This window comes from Leptidea sinapis, chromosome 32 (assembly GCF_905404315.1).
Source record: "Leptidea sinapis chromosome 32, ilLepSina1.1, whole genome shotgun sequence".
NCBI classification, from domain to species: Eukaryota; Metazoa; Arthropoda; class Insecta; order Lepidoptera; family Pieridae; genus Leptidea; species Leptidea sinapis.
Genome location: NC_066296.1, coordinates 8,140,094 through 8,158,656, shown reverse-complemented (window position 1 = coordinate 8,158,656; position 18,563 = coordinate 8,140,094). Strand labels below are relative to the sequence as shown.

At 34.5% G+C, this 18,563-nt stretch overlaps 1 protein-coding gene across 1 annotated transcript; it reads right to left on the bottom strand.

The window, feature by feature from the left end:
* Window positions 1-1,110: 1,110 nt before the first annotated feature.
* LOC126974464 (uncharacterized) lies at window positions 1,111-11,322 on the bottom strand. The gene is made up of 10 exons (XM_050821972.1): window positions 11,217-11,322; window positions 10,451-10,481; window positions 9,575-9,606; window positions 8,255-8,275; window positions 7,754-7,912; window positions 6,939-7,119; window positions 5,991-6,241; window positions 4,002-4,160; window positions 2,931-3,048; window positions 1,111-1,197 (listed from the first exon to the last, which is right to left on the bottom strand). The coding sequence occupies exons 1-10, from the start codon at window positions 11,262-11,264 to the stop codon at window positions 1,175-1,177; spliced, it is 1,023 nt and encodes a 340-aa protein (XP_050677929.1). The 5' UTR covers window positions 11,265-11,322; the 3' UTR covers window positions 1,111-1,174.
* Between the last annotated feature and the right edge of the window lie 7,241 nt (window positions 11,323-18,563).

Below are 18,563 nucleotides of genomic sequence, written 5' to 3'. Positions count from 1 at the left end.
TTAACGGAATGGTACTTAACACAGAAAAATGTTCTTGTATATCGTTCACTCGGAATAATCCTGAAGTTAATCCCAATTATTACCCTTATGTCATTGCTAATGTTCCTTTAAAACGTCTAAATATTATCAGGGATCTTGGTGTGGTCTTTGATGAGAAGCTAACATTTATTCCACACATAAATAATATAGTTAGTAAAGCCTCAAAGATGTTGGGTTTTGTCCTGAGGCACAGCAAAGTATTCCGAAATGTACACACCAAAATACTTTTATATAACAGCTTGGTAAGAAGTTTACTAGAGTATGGTAGTGTCATATGGAGGCCACATTATTCAACACACTGCCTTAGAATTGAGAGGATACAAAGGCGTTTTCTCTATCATCTAGCTTTCTCTCAAGAAAAGCTAAAGAACTTTCTTCGTATAAAGAAAGGCTAACATATTTTAATATACATAACTTGAGCCAAAGAAGAGATTTGTTGGATTTGATGTTTCTATATAAGAGCCTTAACAACATCTATGATAATCCTGATTTAGTTTTCAAGACTAAATTTAATGTTCCCTTTCGATATCCCCGCAAAGCAATAACACTTCTTCAAAGACCTTTTCGAAAAACTGTTCAATTCTGAAAAATCACCAATTTCCAGGATGTCTAAAATACTAAACGATAGTTGCAAACATTTGGATCCTTTCGGGGACTCACTCAAAACATTCCGAAGTAAAATTTTAATATGTGATAAATTAAATAATTAGTAATATTAACAAAATATATTTTAAATTTAACTGATTTCAATTTAGCGAACTACCTAGAACTATTTCACTGTGTTTTTTTTCGGTAATAAGTTAATACGGTTTTTTAAATTATGTATAAGTACTTCATTTGATATAAATATTTGTAAGCTTTATATTAATTGCATGCTGTATCTACCTTAAACGATAATGCATTTAGAATTAACTTTAGATTAAATATTTTATTGTTGCTTGAATTAATGTGTAATTATCACTGGTGGATCGAATAAATAAATAAATAAATAACCAGATTTATGATGAATACGCTCATCAGGCAATAGCTGTCATATAAAGGCAAATAATTTTATTTAAATAAAACAATATACAGGTACTAATATTTATTGCTCTTAAAATATAAAATACAGCCAAAAATATCGCAAATTTTCATGTCACACTTCTTCTCCTGAAGAAACTGAAAGAAATATTAAATTGTAATTTAAAACTTGATACTTAAACAAAAAAGAAAAAAAAAACATTTTATTTCTCTAAGAGGGATCTGTCATCTGTTGAACAATGAAAAGGGAGAATAAGGTGCAAACGAAAATAATAAGTATATCTTTTGTTTTTAGTAAATAAAATCTTATGTTACATTTTGTCACAGGTTGTTGTCGAATCAAATCGTACGGTGGTTAAGTATATATGCATGAAAAAATTCAGTGCAGAACAAGTTAATTAAAATTTACAGGATACTTTAAGTGTAAATGCTCTAACGTATTCTACAGTTGCACGTCAGCCCTCTGCATTTAAATGTGGAATAATATCCACCAAAGTAAACCCTCATTTGGGTCGCCCAACAATGGTAGTGACCGGACAATGGGTTAAATAAGTTGAACAAATTGTTTCAGCAGATGTTCGGGGCACAGTACCTACGTTTTATAGTGGAGGACACAGAGACATTAACGCTGGGATGAAAAAAAGCCGCGCTGGGTTTCCAGGATGCTTACTGATGCACAAAAAACAATATACAAATATTTATCAAACTTGTTCGGAATATCCTGAACATTTCTTAGCTCGATTTAGAACCATTGATGAAACGAGGCTTTAATATTTTGATCTACATAGAAACAAAGTTAAGCAACAGACAATAGTCGTCATTAGAGTAAAATATTCTTTGCAATAGTCTCTTAACTACTAGAAGTGACATAACCGCGTTAAAAATGTCGCCTCACAAGTGAATTACGATCCACCATCGTGTAAGCAATTGTTTAGTATGAGTCTAAACGGCGGATGTGAAACGATGCTTAAATATGGAGTATTTCAGTAATTCTAACTGCGCATACTAAAAGTAAGTCTTATTTTAACGATGGTTTTTTAATATAAAATATGTGCCGATCATCATCACTGTAGGATTTCTAAATTAATTCGTTTTCCCACTCCAGTGCTGCACTAAAATCTCAATATCCGGAGCGTTGCAAGCGTATGTAGCAATATAATGTGAGTTTATATAGGCGACAGTCGTCCCGCAAACAATCCACAATTTATAATATTTATTTTAACTTCTTATTTAGATTTCTACGCGGGAGACGTATGCGCTCAGTTGCTAGGCGTATTTGTCTCCCCTCGTATTTATCAGATTGTAGAGTGTATTAAGCTATCTCATTCGGATCCAGCCTTGATTCATTGGTATCCTGTACTTAACATACTTACTTGAACCTCAGTAAGCCCAGTGATGGGCAAGAATAAGTCAAAAAAAGTCAAATTAATTTTCTACCTTATTTAATCTAAAAGGTAAGCAGTTCCCCTTTTTTTTCTCTTTGGATTATGGTAGGCAATAATTACTTGCCAGGTGAAGCGTTCACTTTATTTTCTTTCTATTCAAGACAAAAAAATGTAGATATCGCTTATCCCGAGCCACAAAATAATATATTTGTATGTATACAGATAGATGTCATACCTAATAGGTATGACATCTATCTGTATACATAGCAATATATCATGTGTACGGGAGGTTTTGGCTGCAAAGTGCTAGATGCATGACACTTGTAATAAAATGCCACTGAAATCTACGTCCAGGTTTAGACAACACGCAAATAATCTATCCGCATTCCGCATAATTAAAAGCAATTTTAACATAAAACATTAAAGTATGCAAGACAATAAATATATAGACCAGTTATAAAATAGTTAAGATGTAAAGCAACTTACGGTCCATGGGTACTCCCACGTCATCAGTGACACCTTCGACACATTCAGGGCATACTGTGGTATCGCAAGGATTTGGTGTCTCAGATGGGAAGGAAGGCGTTAGCTCAACAGGTGGTGGCTATAATAAACATATTTTTAGTAAAAATATATAGATTTATGGAAATGAATAATTTGACAACTAGTGATATTTTCTGGGAGTAATTTCTGTCTCAAATAAAATAAAATAACAGGGAACTCAAATGACGCTATCATGCCAAGGGTTCTTCAGGCATCTTACCATCGGGACATGATTTTTAAAACACAAATTTTCTTAAGCAAGTATGTGCTAATAAATATTAAAGTGTTATATTATTCGTCATCCACCTTCATAACTTTATGATATTAACATCCACTCTACTGGGTCGTTCAAAAGAGGAAGCATTCCTACAAGGCCCATATTCACATGCGACATAAGGCGCAGGTCCAGCCATATATAAATATTTTTTCTCAACTCTGGTCTGGTGCACTCCAGTATCAGCACGAAATTATACCACCAAATCCACGCAGATCTTCTTGAAATGACGAGGTTCCAGTTCTCTCTGTGTTTCCTACAGCATTTGTCCCGGGAACTTACCTGATCACTGCCGATGATCTACCATCGCAGCACATGGGACGAACCTGGATGTGTTGCGTTCCTCCACAGTGCAAGGTTCAAGGAACTTCTTCCACGCAACATGGCATTCTAGTGCGGTGCCTCTTTCATGTCGCGATAGAGTATATAGACTACGGTGACCAATTACCATTAGTTGACCCGTTCCCTTGATTATCGTCACCTCTACTCTTCCATAAAAACGGTAACTAAAGTACCCCACGCTACTTACAAAATCAGGACAAGATGGAACTATCTATATGTTTTTTGCAAGATAATACGATATATTTCAGATTAATAATAATGTCGTACCTATACAGTGAAGTGCATATTAATATTGCTTTTATTGAACAGTCGAGAACCGTGCTTCTGCAGATATTAATATACTTCTTTTGGTGCGTTTGAAATATCTTTATTTGAGAAGGCTTACATGCCACACTCACCTCGAGTCGATACAAATAAGAGAGTCGGCAGGGGTCCCAAGTTGTACAGAGGGTAGCATTGTGCATCATATCCTTACGTGGCTCGTCTCCGAAGTAATCGAATGTTATTACTATGTTGTTGTCAATCGCGCAAAGACTTAGGAATTCGTCAAGTGAAACCTACAATTTTTGGTAAATGTTTTTTTATGAAAATAAGGGATGAGACAAGCAGCACGTTCAGCTGATGGTAATTGATACGCCCTACAATGAAGTGCCGCTCAGGAGTCTTGAAAAACCCAAAAATCCTGAGCGACACTACAACTGCGCGCGTCACCGAGACATAAGATGTTAAGTCTCATATGCCCATTAATTTCACTAGCTACGACGCCCTTCAGATCGAAACACAGTAATGCTTACACATTACTGCTTCATGGCAGAAATAGGCGCCCATGGTACCCATTATATAGCCGGTATCCTGTGCAAAGGAACCTCCCACTGGTAAATCTAAATTATAAAAGTAAAATTTTCAAAGCAAATGAATATCATAATTGAATTAGAAGTCTGTTTAGACAACGTACTTTGACCCCGAGGAGCGACAACGTAGCACACAATCGGCAAATCGGTTGTTACTTCTCGTAAACAAGGTCTTAACAATTAGCGAAGAAATGAAAATTGATTTAAACATTTCACTTGAACTTTTAGAAAGTTAAGTTAATAACTTAATCAACAAACACTCAAAATGGCAAAATAAATAAACGCGTAAATATTCCACAATTCTAGTTTATTGATACTTTTTTTACACTTGCTTATCAAAACCTAACAAGGCATTAAAAACTAGTTTTTTGTGTTATTCGAATGTTTTAACATTTTTAACAATCAATAAAAAATTATTGTATGGATAAGCTTTGTAAAAAAGAGTACCTATATTTTTGTAAGTTCAATTACTTACGAAACCTCTGTGTTCCTGTTGTGTGATTTCCTGAGCAGCGAACAAGTAAGTTTGTACAATTTTTGATTGGTTGCTTTCAAATTACGTAACTTGTGAAACAAGTAATAAATTGTTATTGTTTAGCTGTTCCTTATTGTATCTCTAAACTACTTCATAATTTATAAAAACGAACATAAAAAGCTGTTTAGCTTTAAAATCGTGTTTTTACAATAATTGTACAGAACAATTTCAAATTAAACTTAAACAGGTTTATGTTTATCGATTACAACTCCCTATAAAGGAAGCTAATTATTGATTGAAGACGTCTTAACCCTACGCCGCCCGAATTTTGACCATTGCCTTTGAAAAACGCCGTCACCAAAGAGTAACATTACGCCGGCATGTGTATTAATAGCCTAAGCCCATGGTCCGATTTGGTACGGCTGGACTATGGGACGGTCTTGTGAGCGTGGGTGGACGCCTCACACCAATTGGTCCAGCGTCGTACACATTGGTCCGGACGGTAATTTTGTGCGATGGACAATGTGACATAAATCGAATATACCGGTTCACGTCCGATGGTTCGGCCGGACCAAATCCGACCATGTGTTTAGGCGATAAATTTACACGTCCTAGCTACTATGGTGGCTTCATGAGCACGCTAATCAACTTTTGCGCGGAAAACTTGTAATGCCGATTTCGATCAAATATTCGAGTTTATTGAATCACTGACCTAGTGACCCAATTCTACAGTACATTCAAATTTGCACAAAATGAAAAGTCTACTTTTTGACAACATTAATGCACGGATTTTGTTAATTTTTTGTATAACGTTAGCAAATGTGCTAACAAGTTTGTACCTATTTCTATTTCATATATGCAAGAACCATATTGTATACCATTATCTATATTATTGTTAGAAAGTTGTTATTGTTAAAAGGAAATAAACCTTGACCTTGACATACCTAGTTGTTTTTGTAAACAGAGTTGTTTACAATCATTTTCTTAGAGTAAAAATACTATTTGATTTCAAGTCAAAAAGCAAAGTCACAAAAAGTTAATGGATTTAGCACTTAACTTACTTTTGTCTTGTTTCCACAATCGATTGTGCCGTTTTGAAAATAATTGTTTTCCCTTTCCCCGTTGCCGAGACAAAACATCCAACCTTCATGGAATGAATACTCTATAGGAGCCACCTCCGCTTCAATACAAGGGTCAACAGTTACCGGTACTGATGCCTTCGAATACGTACATTTTCTCTCGTGCATATTTGCTTGGACTCTATACGCGTCAAGATCCGGTTCAGATCCATTTGGACATTCGTAATAGTTCCCTGTTTATTGTAAGTATATTAATAACATTATCAATACTGTATAACCATTTTCTTAAAGAGAAGATTTCACGAGCCTAAGCAGCGGTGATTAGTTACATTAGTGACCCGAAATCACCTGATGGTAAGTTAGGTATTAAGAAGACCACGAAACAAACTCATAGGCTGGTTTTGGTCAGGCGGATCTTCTAGTGGCTAGTTTAATATCAACACTATATAATTGTATCAGAAAACGAACCGTCAAATATAGACTCATGCTACAGTAGTACAATTCGCACAATATTTAGCACCTTAAAAGTCAATTTGCAGAAGATGTATGTAACTACAACTATTGCAAAAATCTCATTTTCTACTAAGACTGAGAAGAGTGAAGTATAAGGTTCGTGTTTGTTTTTTTTAATTCGTAGCGACAGTGCCGCTGTGGTACCCATCTAACTAGCGCCCTGTGGTAAGAATTCACCCACTTATATGTTTATGAGAAAAAATCCATACTTATAATATAAATAAAACAGTACCCTATGTCTCCGTTTGCCTGTTACTCATTAACTAAACGCGGAACCACTCAACCAAGTTTGATAAAATTGATTCATTCAGTGCTAGACAAGAAACTAAAAAGCGCATATAATTTCCACGTAGAGGAACTTTTTGGCAGTAGGTACGTACCTACTACCTACATTTGTATATCACATTTGTATCGTACCATTCTGTATGATGTAAACAGTTTTATGCGATGAGCTCACAACAGTCCGAACAGTAAGACCATTGCCGCCACTCTTAATGTTCTCCATCAATACCTCTTGAGCTGCTCTCTGTTCACGAGACCATTTCGATGCTTCTTCAGCGAGAATCTGCCTGCTAACTTTACCCTCTGATTGCAAGGACTGAAAATATTTTAAATAACATGACAATTATGGTTGTGTTAATATCACTCCAATAACATATTGTTATTATTTGAACAGATTATAGGGTTTCGTAGCAAAGAGGTAATCAACGTAAGCCTGTAACTAAATCTGTTGTCCATTCATACGGCTATATGCTTTCCTCATAGCGGACTAAATCTCATAAACTACAATAATTGGATATTAGAATATACAGGTTGTTAAAAAAATCCTGTACTATGTCTTGAGGCGTATATTGATATCAAGAAGTGAGGACAAATAAATATTTATTTTCAAGAAATCAGCACATTAAAAAAAGAAAAAAAAATATAAATGTACCCAATTATAAAAGTTTGGACACCTCTGCCTTTTAATTTTTCCCCGCCTACATACCCATTTCATTCACAAGAAGGGCGCGCGCGCGGCAGGCGGGTAGCATTTAACTTATGGGGTTTTGATTTTATTTTTTATTTTTAGTGGTGTCTCCGCATTAGACTTCATATCCGTGTCAATTATCGTACAGGTTTTTTTAACAAAGTATATATACCAAAATGGCTGCCATGAAAATTTTAAAGCATAATATTCATTAGACATGACAACTACAGTCTGTGGGAGGACCTTAGGTATACCGACTCACCTGAGGTGGACTTTCCATGATGACATGTGGTCTACCGAGCGTGTGTTGCCACATCAATTGCGCGGCCACTTTATGTTTGGTGCTGTGGTGTAGAGGCTGTATTTGCATTATGCCGTACCAAGCTAGTTCTCGGTAAACACTGTCTGGGAGATATCCGGTCTGTAGAATAATATTTTTTTTAAATGAAGAAAAAGGGAATACAAAATAATACCTTTATTTAAATAGTGTGTGTGGATTATCATTACTGATGTACTCAATAACTCCTGTATTTTATTTATTAATTAACGTAAATTTTTTTGCAACACTTTACAATTAATATTGGAATTTCTAAAATCATTTGAAAATGATGAGAAGTTGAAAATGTTGACTTCAAAGAGGGGTGCTTAATGGTAAGAAGGATACCCTTTTGATATCCATAAGTGCCATTTTATTCAATTCAGAACTTATAAGGAGGTAGTATGCTAAAGTAGCAAATAATTCTGATACTACAATTCAACTTACCGGCATAAAATCCATGTGCCACTAAAAACAAAAATGTAGATTAGTACTGTCGACATATTGTGTCACATTATTATGATATGTAGATAGAAGATTGTTCATTTTCTATTTACGTGGTATAATAATAAAGTATTAAACGAATTTTATGCTCAAGTTGGTATTATGCGATAAGGAACCGTGGAAGTGCCATTATCAAAGCCACTAATTTCTACTATATACCACTGGACTAGCGGATGTCAAAGTGCTTTTGTGACTGTTTGATATTCGCCATTTTGGCACTGTTGGCCATGTAGCGAGAGTCTGCGGTACTAAAACTAGTGATAATTGGTGGGAAACTATTTACAAAAAAAATTGTGTACTTTATTACGTTGATTCTTGAAGAATAAATTACACGTAAAACGAACGAAATTAATTCAAAATGCAAAAATACTATAAAGTACTGTTCGCTTCTCTCGCAGCCATTTGTATTATAAGTCAAAATTAGTTCTCTGGATGCGAATGGCGCTTCAAAAAGGGCACAAAATTTTGCTGTCAAACATATGAAACAGCCTGTCCAGTGGTAGTTATACAGGTCAGTGATCAATGCACAAACATTTCATTTTCATGGCAATATTCGGAATGGTGCACATAGGTACTGCACTTTTTACACGTACATGATTTATTTAGTTCTTCTTTTAACTTACAGAAGTAGGTAAGGTAAGGTATTAAAAACATTTAAGTAATTTTGTAGCATCACTTTTCATACATTTTATGACACTATACTTAATATAAAATGCTGAAGCTGTAAATACTGATATATAGCAGAGCGGCAATTAAGTTTTTACCACTTCTTCTAATTATTAATACCCAACTTTTCCGATGTGGTGTTAAACGTTAGTGAAAAAATATCGGCCGCGGCTTTACGAATAAATTTATATCGGAGAACATACCAAGAATATCTTAAATGTGTTTAAATAGACATTTTGTTTATGATTCGTTTATTCTCAGGTATAACTTTATACCAAGTTTACATATAAGGCCATACCTATATGTTTATGTTAAACTCATGAGTGATATTTTTTGTGATATAATTGAGTAAATAATATTACTATTTGATTATATTTTGAGTGCTGTATAGCAAAGTAAAAAGCCCGCGTGCTAAATATCTTGGCCAATGAGCGTAAAAGTAACCATATACCTATATGTTATTATAATAATATGGACAAGTATGATAAAAAATGGAGATGCACTGTGGATGCCCCTGCCCCAGCTAGGGGAACTTAAATGGATTACAGGAACTTAAATAAAATGAATGATAAAAAAAGAAGACAAAATTTAACATACCTCTTCTTCTGCTTGTTCCGTTGGCAGAAAATCTAATAAAATTAAAAATAACCAAGTACTACATGTATATAAAATATCATTCTAACCAATTTGTATAGATTCATATGGCTTATAAATATAATCACCAATAATTAATAATGTTAAGAGAGTCACATCATATTTTCACGAAAGGCTTAAAGGAAATCTCAACCTTATGGCTCACATACTAAAGTTTAGTATGACATAACTAACTGTTGCATAAACAATATATTTACATGTTTATTATTTATTTTGTAATGTTTATTATTTAGGACACTATTCGACACCATTTGAGTATAATCCTGATCGATATACAAAAATGGGCAATTGATTAACTGACCCATTAAGTTACTGAGTAGGTAGTAAAATAAGCTACTGCTTATTGTTGGTAATCAATATAAAAGCAAGTTACTGGTGCATAGTTAGAAGTTTTTTTCAGACTGCTGGCATGTGTAAGAAATTACCTATTTGAGAAACTTTATTGGTGTTCTACAAAGCCCGTCGTAGTTTATGTGTCAAGTCACATATCAATAAGAAATACCTTGTAGTAATATGAGATCTACAAAAGCGTTGAAATTTATTCTATAAGAAGAAATTTATTCTTTAATTTTTAGATAACTTTATTAATTGTTAAATAATGTCAAGGTAGTTATTTAAAAATTTATTGTAAGTTATGACTCAAAGAATCCTTGCTTCAAGAACTACTAACAACGAATACTCGTATATAATGCATCTCCTGAAGAAATCATACTAAGTATCTCATCAGTCAAAACAAAGTACGATAATATTTAATCATAGAACGTACAAGAAAACTGAGTTTTTATAGGTACGTTAGTAAGTAAGGTAAGAATAACTTACCATCCTCATCTTGGGAATATACCAATAATACCTGCAAGAATAACATATTTAAAGTATGATTAAAAACATAATCTGAAATTTTGAGAAAGAAAATTTTATGGTTTTAACCTAAGACGTATCTTATCAGATGAATATTATGGACAAGAATAACGTTCAACCCTTCGTCAATCTCTGAAAACAGAAAATACCATGGTATTTCATGTTTTTTCCACAATTTATACCATACATATCGTAGTTGCTAGATCTGACTATACGAGTAGTCTAGTCACTCTAGATAGACTAGCCTGCAACGATCTTCCAAACGCAGCCAATTTTATAGATGCATCAAGACCCTAGTAATTTCTATATAAAAATATATTTACTATAAAAATATTTAGCTGCACGGGGTGTCGATGCTCCGAGGTCTGATGTAGACCAATGATTATAATCGGGTTAAATTGAGTACGGTGTACTTTTCACTTAGATCTACCAATGATGCATGTATACATACAAAATTTCATATCAATTCGAACTCTATGATATATAATCGAAAAAAATCACTACCACCAGTGCCACCTATCCGTCACTAACCTTCATCGGAGTGTTATTTCGCCCTTTATACGTGGGCAAATTTCCATTTCCATTGGGCTAACGGTTCTTGAATTTTAGGTAAACATACATTTTCTTTTAAATATATTTTTAGATTAACACTATATAAATATTTAAATATAACAAAAATTACATTGTATATAATATATTAACTTAAATTTCATAGGTAAGTACTTACTGTAAAAAATATTGAAAATTTTAGTATTTTTTTAACAAATTGAACCATATTGTTTGTATAGCTTAAACTAAACTCAACAAAATATATCGTTAAAATTTAAAATCTGTTATCGCATTAATTGCTTCTGATTGACGGCATCGCAATAAAGGGTAATAAAAATAAGTCATAAACGGCTTATTCTTAATTCCCGAAGTTAATAAATATACCTACGCATACGTAGGTACATAGTTTAAAACTGTTTTTGTCAATGGTTATATCTAGATGTGGATGATCCTGCAAACAATAGAGGTTTAGTTTCCGAGGTTTAACATTTCTTGTATGTGGATAATGAGCAACTTTGTGATTTTCTTAGAAAACTCAAGTTTGGTTTTTTAAATAGAAGGCCGATCTTCTGGGGACTCTTTTTGCCTCGTACTTTATTCTGGATAATCGTCGATTGCAACCGCCTGACAGGAATGTCTTGCGGTAGTATACGAGCCTCATTTCTGACTCCATGTTCAGAGGGAAAATTATTGTCTATCTTAGATGTAACGTACATGCCTGTTACAAACAAGCGTGTGTTGGAATGAATTTCCACACGTGAAAATGAAAAAGGCTCGATATTATTGGCAAAGACATCATTACAGCTATGAAGGTTAATTTCCTACAGTATCTATATTAAACCTATATAGTATAGTAGATACTTTTAGAACAAGTTCAAAATAATCAATTGTAATTAGTGTCGAAAAATCTAATGCAATTTAATATGGAGGTCTAACCTACATCAGGAAATTTTGTGCCCATAAACCTAACGGGTGTTTTTCATGTAATCGAGTAGATTAACCCTTTGTGTTGCCGGCTCTCTAATTGTTGAAAATCGCTTATTTAAATTTCGCGCGAGCGCGTATCTATACGTATTATTTTACATGTAGCAAAAGAATGCTTATAGTTACGGTGATTTCAGTGAATTAATCTGAAAGCTAGTGAAACAATCTATTATAATAAGTGCAAATTATTTGATTTTTAGTTCTATTTCATTTTACACAGACCTTTCTTTCGACAAATGATGAAAAACAGTTATATTTTGGAATAAACGAGGATTTTCAAGGAAAACAATTGATTTTGTTTATGGTTTCATAATCAACTTTATTTGTTTTTTCTTTTGGCCAAATTGAAATTTACACGCTTCATAGTAATAATTTGAGATATTCCTGCAGATCGACACCGTGGGTGTCGAATGATTTGTATTTGACAGAGCTATGGTCCACGATTATAGTGATACCACCACTCTTATTACAACGTAATACTCAGTTTTCAAGAAAAAACAAAAAAAAGTCTTCCCTCCCCCCTCCCTAATTTGTTAATGGGGGGAAACACCTACAATTTGGTTCTGGCCCTCGCCGGCTGCTGCCGCGGCACGCTACGCTCGGCTCGTGCGTTGTTTTAACTGTTCTAACATAACCTAACCTAACCAATTTTAATGAATTGCAGTTGATAGAGCTTTGGGTATTTGTTACTTTTTCTAAGTGTGGTTTAAAAAAAACAATGAACCCTTTTATAACTGTTTATTATTGTAAACATAATTTACTCCTTTAATTAGTTCTTAAAATGGATCCTTTTTTTGTTTTTCTATGAATCTTCTCCACAAATATTCAAATATTAAGTTAGTGAAATTTTCTCTATTATTGAAATTATCCTTTTGAAAAAACCTTTTGACAACACACCACTGTGTTTCAATTCTTTGAGTGTGTGTGCCGTCTGCAGCCACAAATGGGTTCTCTGGATCACTGTGTTTTACTTTGTGGTGTATGATCCCCCAGACAATCATATGCTCGCCAGAAGTCAGTATGTATGGTGGTGTCCTCAGTCACATGCTTTTTTATTTATGGCAATCGGCTGAGCGGATATTGTCTGGGCAGACTTCTAAACAGAGGTCTTCACTTCCATCTTCTATAAGGCCCAGCACCCAGTGACCTTCAATATGACGTCCTGAAACAATAAAATAAACTTCATTTTAATTCTGTTGAGGTACCAATACTTATCTCCAAAACATAGAGAATGAAAATTAGTAAGCATAGTCTATGGAATTAAAAAGTTAAGTGTCACAGATGACAGTTGACATAATGTAGAAAAAGGCTAATTTTACACACCAAATTTTTAATTTAAGGTAATTAAAAATTGGTGTTTGTGAAAAAATAGAAAATAAGGAGAAAACATGTAAAAGGAAGAAAATAAAACGAAAATATTAAATCATATGTTTTATTCTGCTGGAAACTACTCCCCAACAAATTCTATACTCAATATGCAATAGGATATGTTTATTTTATTTCATGCATTTTTGTTAGTCAAAACTTACCTTTATTAAACTTCCTTTTGCCAAACTTGCTCTCGTCAATTTGAACAGTTTTGCCTGGACCAGAAATCTTTCTAATAAATGATTGCCTATCCATCTGGTAAAGAACATATTATGGTTGCCCTAGAAAGGCAATGCTCTCCCTTTGTGAAATCTTCCTTCTGGGTATCATAATTAAATTATATGCACATTGATAATATCACCTTCTGTTATTGTTTCAAATAAACTACTCCATTACAGGTTGCCTGGAAGAAATCGCTCTTAAGCGATAAGGCCACCTATTGCTTTTTGTAGTCTCAATTTTTATTATATTATTTTGTGGTTTGCAATAAAGATATATTTCATTTTCATTTCATAATATCTCCACTTGCATGCATAGGCATACATTAAAATACTTGTGGAAATGTTATTCTAATACCGCCAAACCAAGTACCATTTCCTCGGCTAACATTATATTTGCCTCTGCATGCTTTTTAAAGCATATAAAAGAGCCCACAGTCCGATTGGATGAATAAACAATCGTCATTGGTTTTTTTATGATAATTACAAATTTTTTCCTTGGAATCATTCCTTTGCTCTCAGCAAAGGCAAAAGTTGATACACCTTTATTAAATTCCACATCTCTTTTAATTCTTCAACGTAGTAATGTCGTTTAATTGGTGTTTCATCGGCTTCAAAATAATCACGACTCCTTGACGGTTGAGGTTCTTGTTTAGTCGAGGGCGGGAATTCCTGACTAGTTGACGGCTGGAGTTGTTTGGCGTCCAACATCTTAACAGAACGCAACGTGGTAAATTCGAAAAAATCGTCAGTCGAGAAAGCAGAAAATTGGTGTCCGGTGTACGAGCGCAAGTCAAACGTACAAGCAAAGAATGAATCAAATTCCAGGAAATAAGCCAAAGTCGTCGAAAAACACCACAAATAACACGAAACAGAACACAGGAACATTCACGTAACCACGTTAGAAACAGAATAAACATTACAAAAGACAAGTGAATGACAAGCTAGTTTTAATTTTATGGTGGTACATTGTATCTCTAAAAAGTATGCATATCTTCTGAGGTTATATGCATTTACAAGTCAGGGTAACGGCTTAGTGGGGAGATCCGCTAATTGAAGCTCCCTGGTGACCTTCTTTACTAACAATTCTCAAAACAAACACATTTCCCCAAACACATTCTCTCGCAGCTTCATTGGCAGCAACCACTTCAGCTTCTGTTGTCGAAATTGCAACGCTTTGCTGCTTCTGACTTATCCAGAAGACTGGCCCGCCGGCATACATGCAAAGTATTCCAGAGGTTGACCTACCAGTGCCAATATCACCTGCATGGTCAGCAACACTGTATGACTCTATAATTCCCTTTTTATAGTTCTTTTTATACATAATGCCGAGGTCAGGTATGTATTGTAGTTACCTCATTATACGTTTTACTCTGACACATTCCGCTGGAGTTGGTTTCTCCAGACTCCTTGATACTACGCTGACGGCAAATGCAATGTCAGGCCTTGTTCCAACCATTAAATAGGCAAGACTACTTGTCTGTAGTTATTCAGAATGAACTCATCATTCTCGTTTTGTGACACTACATCTTCCTTGACTATAGATGTAGTCACCGGTTTACAGTTCTGCATTCCAAACCTGTTCAAGACATTCTTAACTTACGATGTTTGATGTATTACTACTTCATCACCTTCTCTGGTTGAAATCTCTATTCCAAGGAAATAGAAAGCTGGTTTCGTTGTTATTTTAAATCTCCCCTTCAGTTCTTCAAGAAACTCGTCAACCAGTTATTGATCTGTTCCAGCTACAAGGCCATCATCTACATAGAGAACCACAATCAGTTGCCGGTGTCTTTCTCTCTTACAAACAGACAGGTATCTGCTTCACTGATTTTAAAACCAACTTCTTTAAAGAAATTTAGAATTGTTTGGTTCCAACATATGGAGGACTGCTTTAGCCCATGCAGACTTTTCTTCAATAAGCAAACCCTTCCTGAACCATCATCCATCAGCCTTCAGGTTGCTTTAAGAAAATTTATTCTTCCGAAAGTGATCCATACAAAAGAGCTGTTGATACATCTTCATACCTTCGCTTGCTGCTATGCTGATTACAGTACGGACAGTGGTCATTTTCGCAACAGGACTGAAAGTTTGATCATAGTCCTTTCCTTTCTTTTGGCGAAAACCCTTAGCAACCAGTCTTGCTTTGTATTTGTCAACTGATCCATCAGCATTCAGCTTCACACGAAAAACCCATTTACTTTCTATTTTTCGGCAATTTTTCTAAAACCTATGTTTCATTTTTCTTCAGGGAGTCTATTTAACTATCCATAGCTTTCTTCCAAAGCTTCCTTTCATTGCAGGATACTGCATCTTTGTAAAATGTCGGTTCGAAAAATCCATTTGTAATCATGACATAATCATTGAACCTAGCTGGACGATTGATTAATGATCGATCTCGCAGTACACTATCACTCTGTGCATTATTCAATTGTTCAAGACTATCTTCCTCTTCATCATCATTTTTAACTAACTGTTCAAAATAACTATTGTCATTTCTATTCTCTCCCCTTGGTTCAATTGGTTCTTCATGATTTGACACCGCATCTTCAGAGTTGTCTTCCTCGATAGCATGAGTATCAATCTCCAATTGAATTTCTGACTCATTATCGTCTGTTACTTTATTGTTAATTGGAGTCGTTGTCACTTCCTCGTTGCATTCCTTACGTACTAGAAGAGGAACTTCCACTTCTGTGATTTCCTGGTCTGGCTCTTCGAATTTATTTCTAATGGCATTTCATCTAAAATTATGTCTCTTGATCTGTCAATGTAATTTGAGTCTTTGTTCCATAGTCTATAGCCATCATCGATGTCGTATCCAATCAACACGCATCTTTTAGCTTTCCTTTGCAATTTCTTCCTGTACTGTTTAGGAACATGCGCATAACACACAGAGCCGATAATTCTCAGGTGTTTTATTCTCGATTTTTTCCCAAACCATAGCTCAAACGGAGTCTTTATATTACACGAAAGTTGGTCCTGTTCTGTTTAAAACGTAAACTGCTGTTTGTAACAACTCCACTCACAAATATTGAGGTAACTCTTCATGCGCATGCATCATTGCTCTAGCTGACTCTACGATCGTACGGTTTTCTCTTACACTACACCCAATTTGTTCGGGCGTATTAGCCTTTGGTGTATTCCGTATTTTGAAAGTTCTTTACGGACTAGTTCGATATCGAATTCACCACCATTATCACTAAGGAACTCCTTTATTCTGTGTCCTGCTACCTGTGATTCGGTCAGCATTTGCTTCAGCTTTTCAGGTACTTCAGATTTAGCTTTCATAAAGTAGATATAACGAAAGCAGGTGAATTCACCTTTGAAAAGCACAAAATATCGGAACCACAAACATCCGAATGTATTCGTTCTCCAGGCATTTTAGCTTTTTCACTTCTGCCAAACTTCTGTCTGTGTGCTTTTCAAAATATACCATTATCCTTTGCTTTAATATTGAGCTCTCTCTCTCTATAAGACCTTTTACATGTCTTTTATCCTGATGATTACGTTCATGGTAAAGCTGCAAGGTATCTACTGAATTGACCGATGCAGCTACCTTTGGTTTCACTGCTACACAGTTCAGTTTAAATAAGCCACCATACCTTTTCCTGGTTCCTGTTACGGCGATAGTTCCATTTATCTTTTAAAAACATGTAGTTACTCGTGACTCAAACAAACTATTTGTATTCTTATCCTGTATCGCTAGCACCGAAAATATATTCTTGCTAATACAAGGAACAAAACAGGCATTACTAAGAAAAAACTCATCTCCAATATCAGGGTGTATTCTAATTGTCCCTTTTCCTAAAGCCTGTATGACATTTCCATTAGCAGTAGTAACTGTGTGAGGTTGGCTGAAGTGCTCAACATTCTCAAATAAATCTTTTCTCATCGTAACATGATGTGTAGCTCCGTTATCTACAAACCACCCTTCACGATCTTCACTGCATTCAGTCATATTCAGTAGTACATCATATTGCTACTTCTACTACCGTTCCCTCAATCTTACTTATTCTTTAGACAATCTTTCCTAAAGTGACCAACCATTTTACAAACATGGCATCTGAACTTAGTAACTTTTTTATTCCCGGTGTCTGTTCCTTCGTTTGTTCAACAAACTTTTTACTTGTCTTTGTGAGAAGTGCTTCACTAGACATGCCCTTGTTGCTTTCTGTCATTGCTCTTTCATGCGTACAAAGTTGACTGGTAATATTATCGACAGTTCTATCTTTTTTCGACATCAACATCCAACTCGACTTAAAAGAAAAATAATTCTCTGGCAAAGTATCTAAAATCTTGCAGATTAAAAAAAAGTTCTGGTAATTCCTTACATTCTTCAGCTTTTAATAATTCCTGATTCAGTTTATGCCACAAATTTTTCAGTTTAGAAATATGCGTTGACATGTCATCGGAAGTGTCCTTTTGAACTTTAAAGAAATTTATACTTACTTCATATAACTTATCTTCGTTGACACCATCATATAATTTATGAAGTTCATCCCATATTTCCTTAGGACTTGAAAATCTTATTACAACATCTCAAGTACATTTTTATTTTTCCTTATTACAAGAAATTACAAAAGACAAGTGAATGACAAGCTAGTTTCAATTTTATGGTGGTACATTGTATCTCTAAGCAGTACGCATATCTTCTGAGGTTATATGCATTAACTTTAACAATAATTTGGTTACTTTATCAAACCAAATACCATATGATGCAAAATATTGAGTAAGGTAGGAATTTCATCTACGCTTTCTGTTAAAAAAAAATATCAAAAACTCAGCGCACTCGCGGAATAAAAAAATGGTATTTTATTGTACTTTGGTTTGAGCTGATGGCCTTTTTACCAATGCTCTAAATCAATAAATAAAATAATAATTATAGAATAATTATGTAGTGTCAAATGCCATAACAAACGTCAAATGTCATTTTTCATTGATTACATTTTGTAATT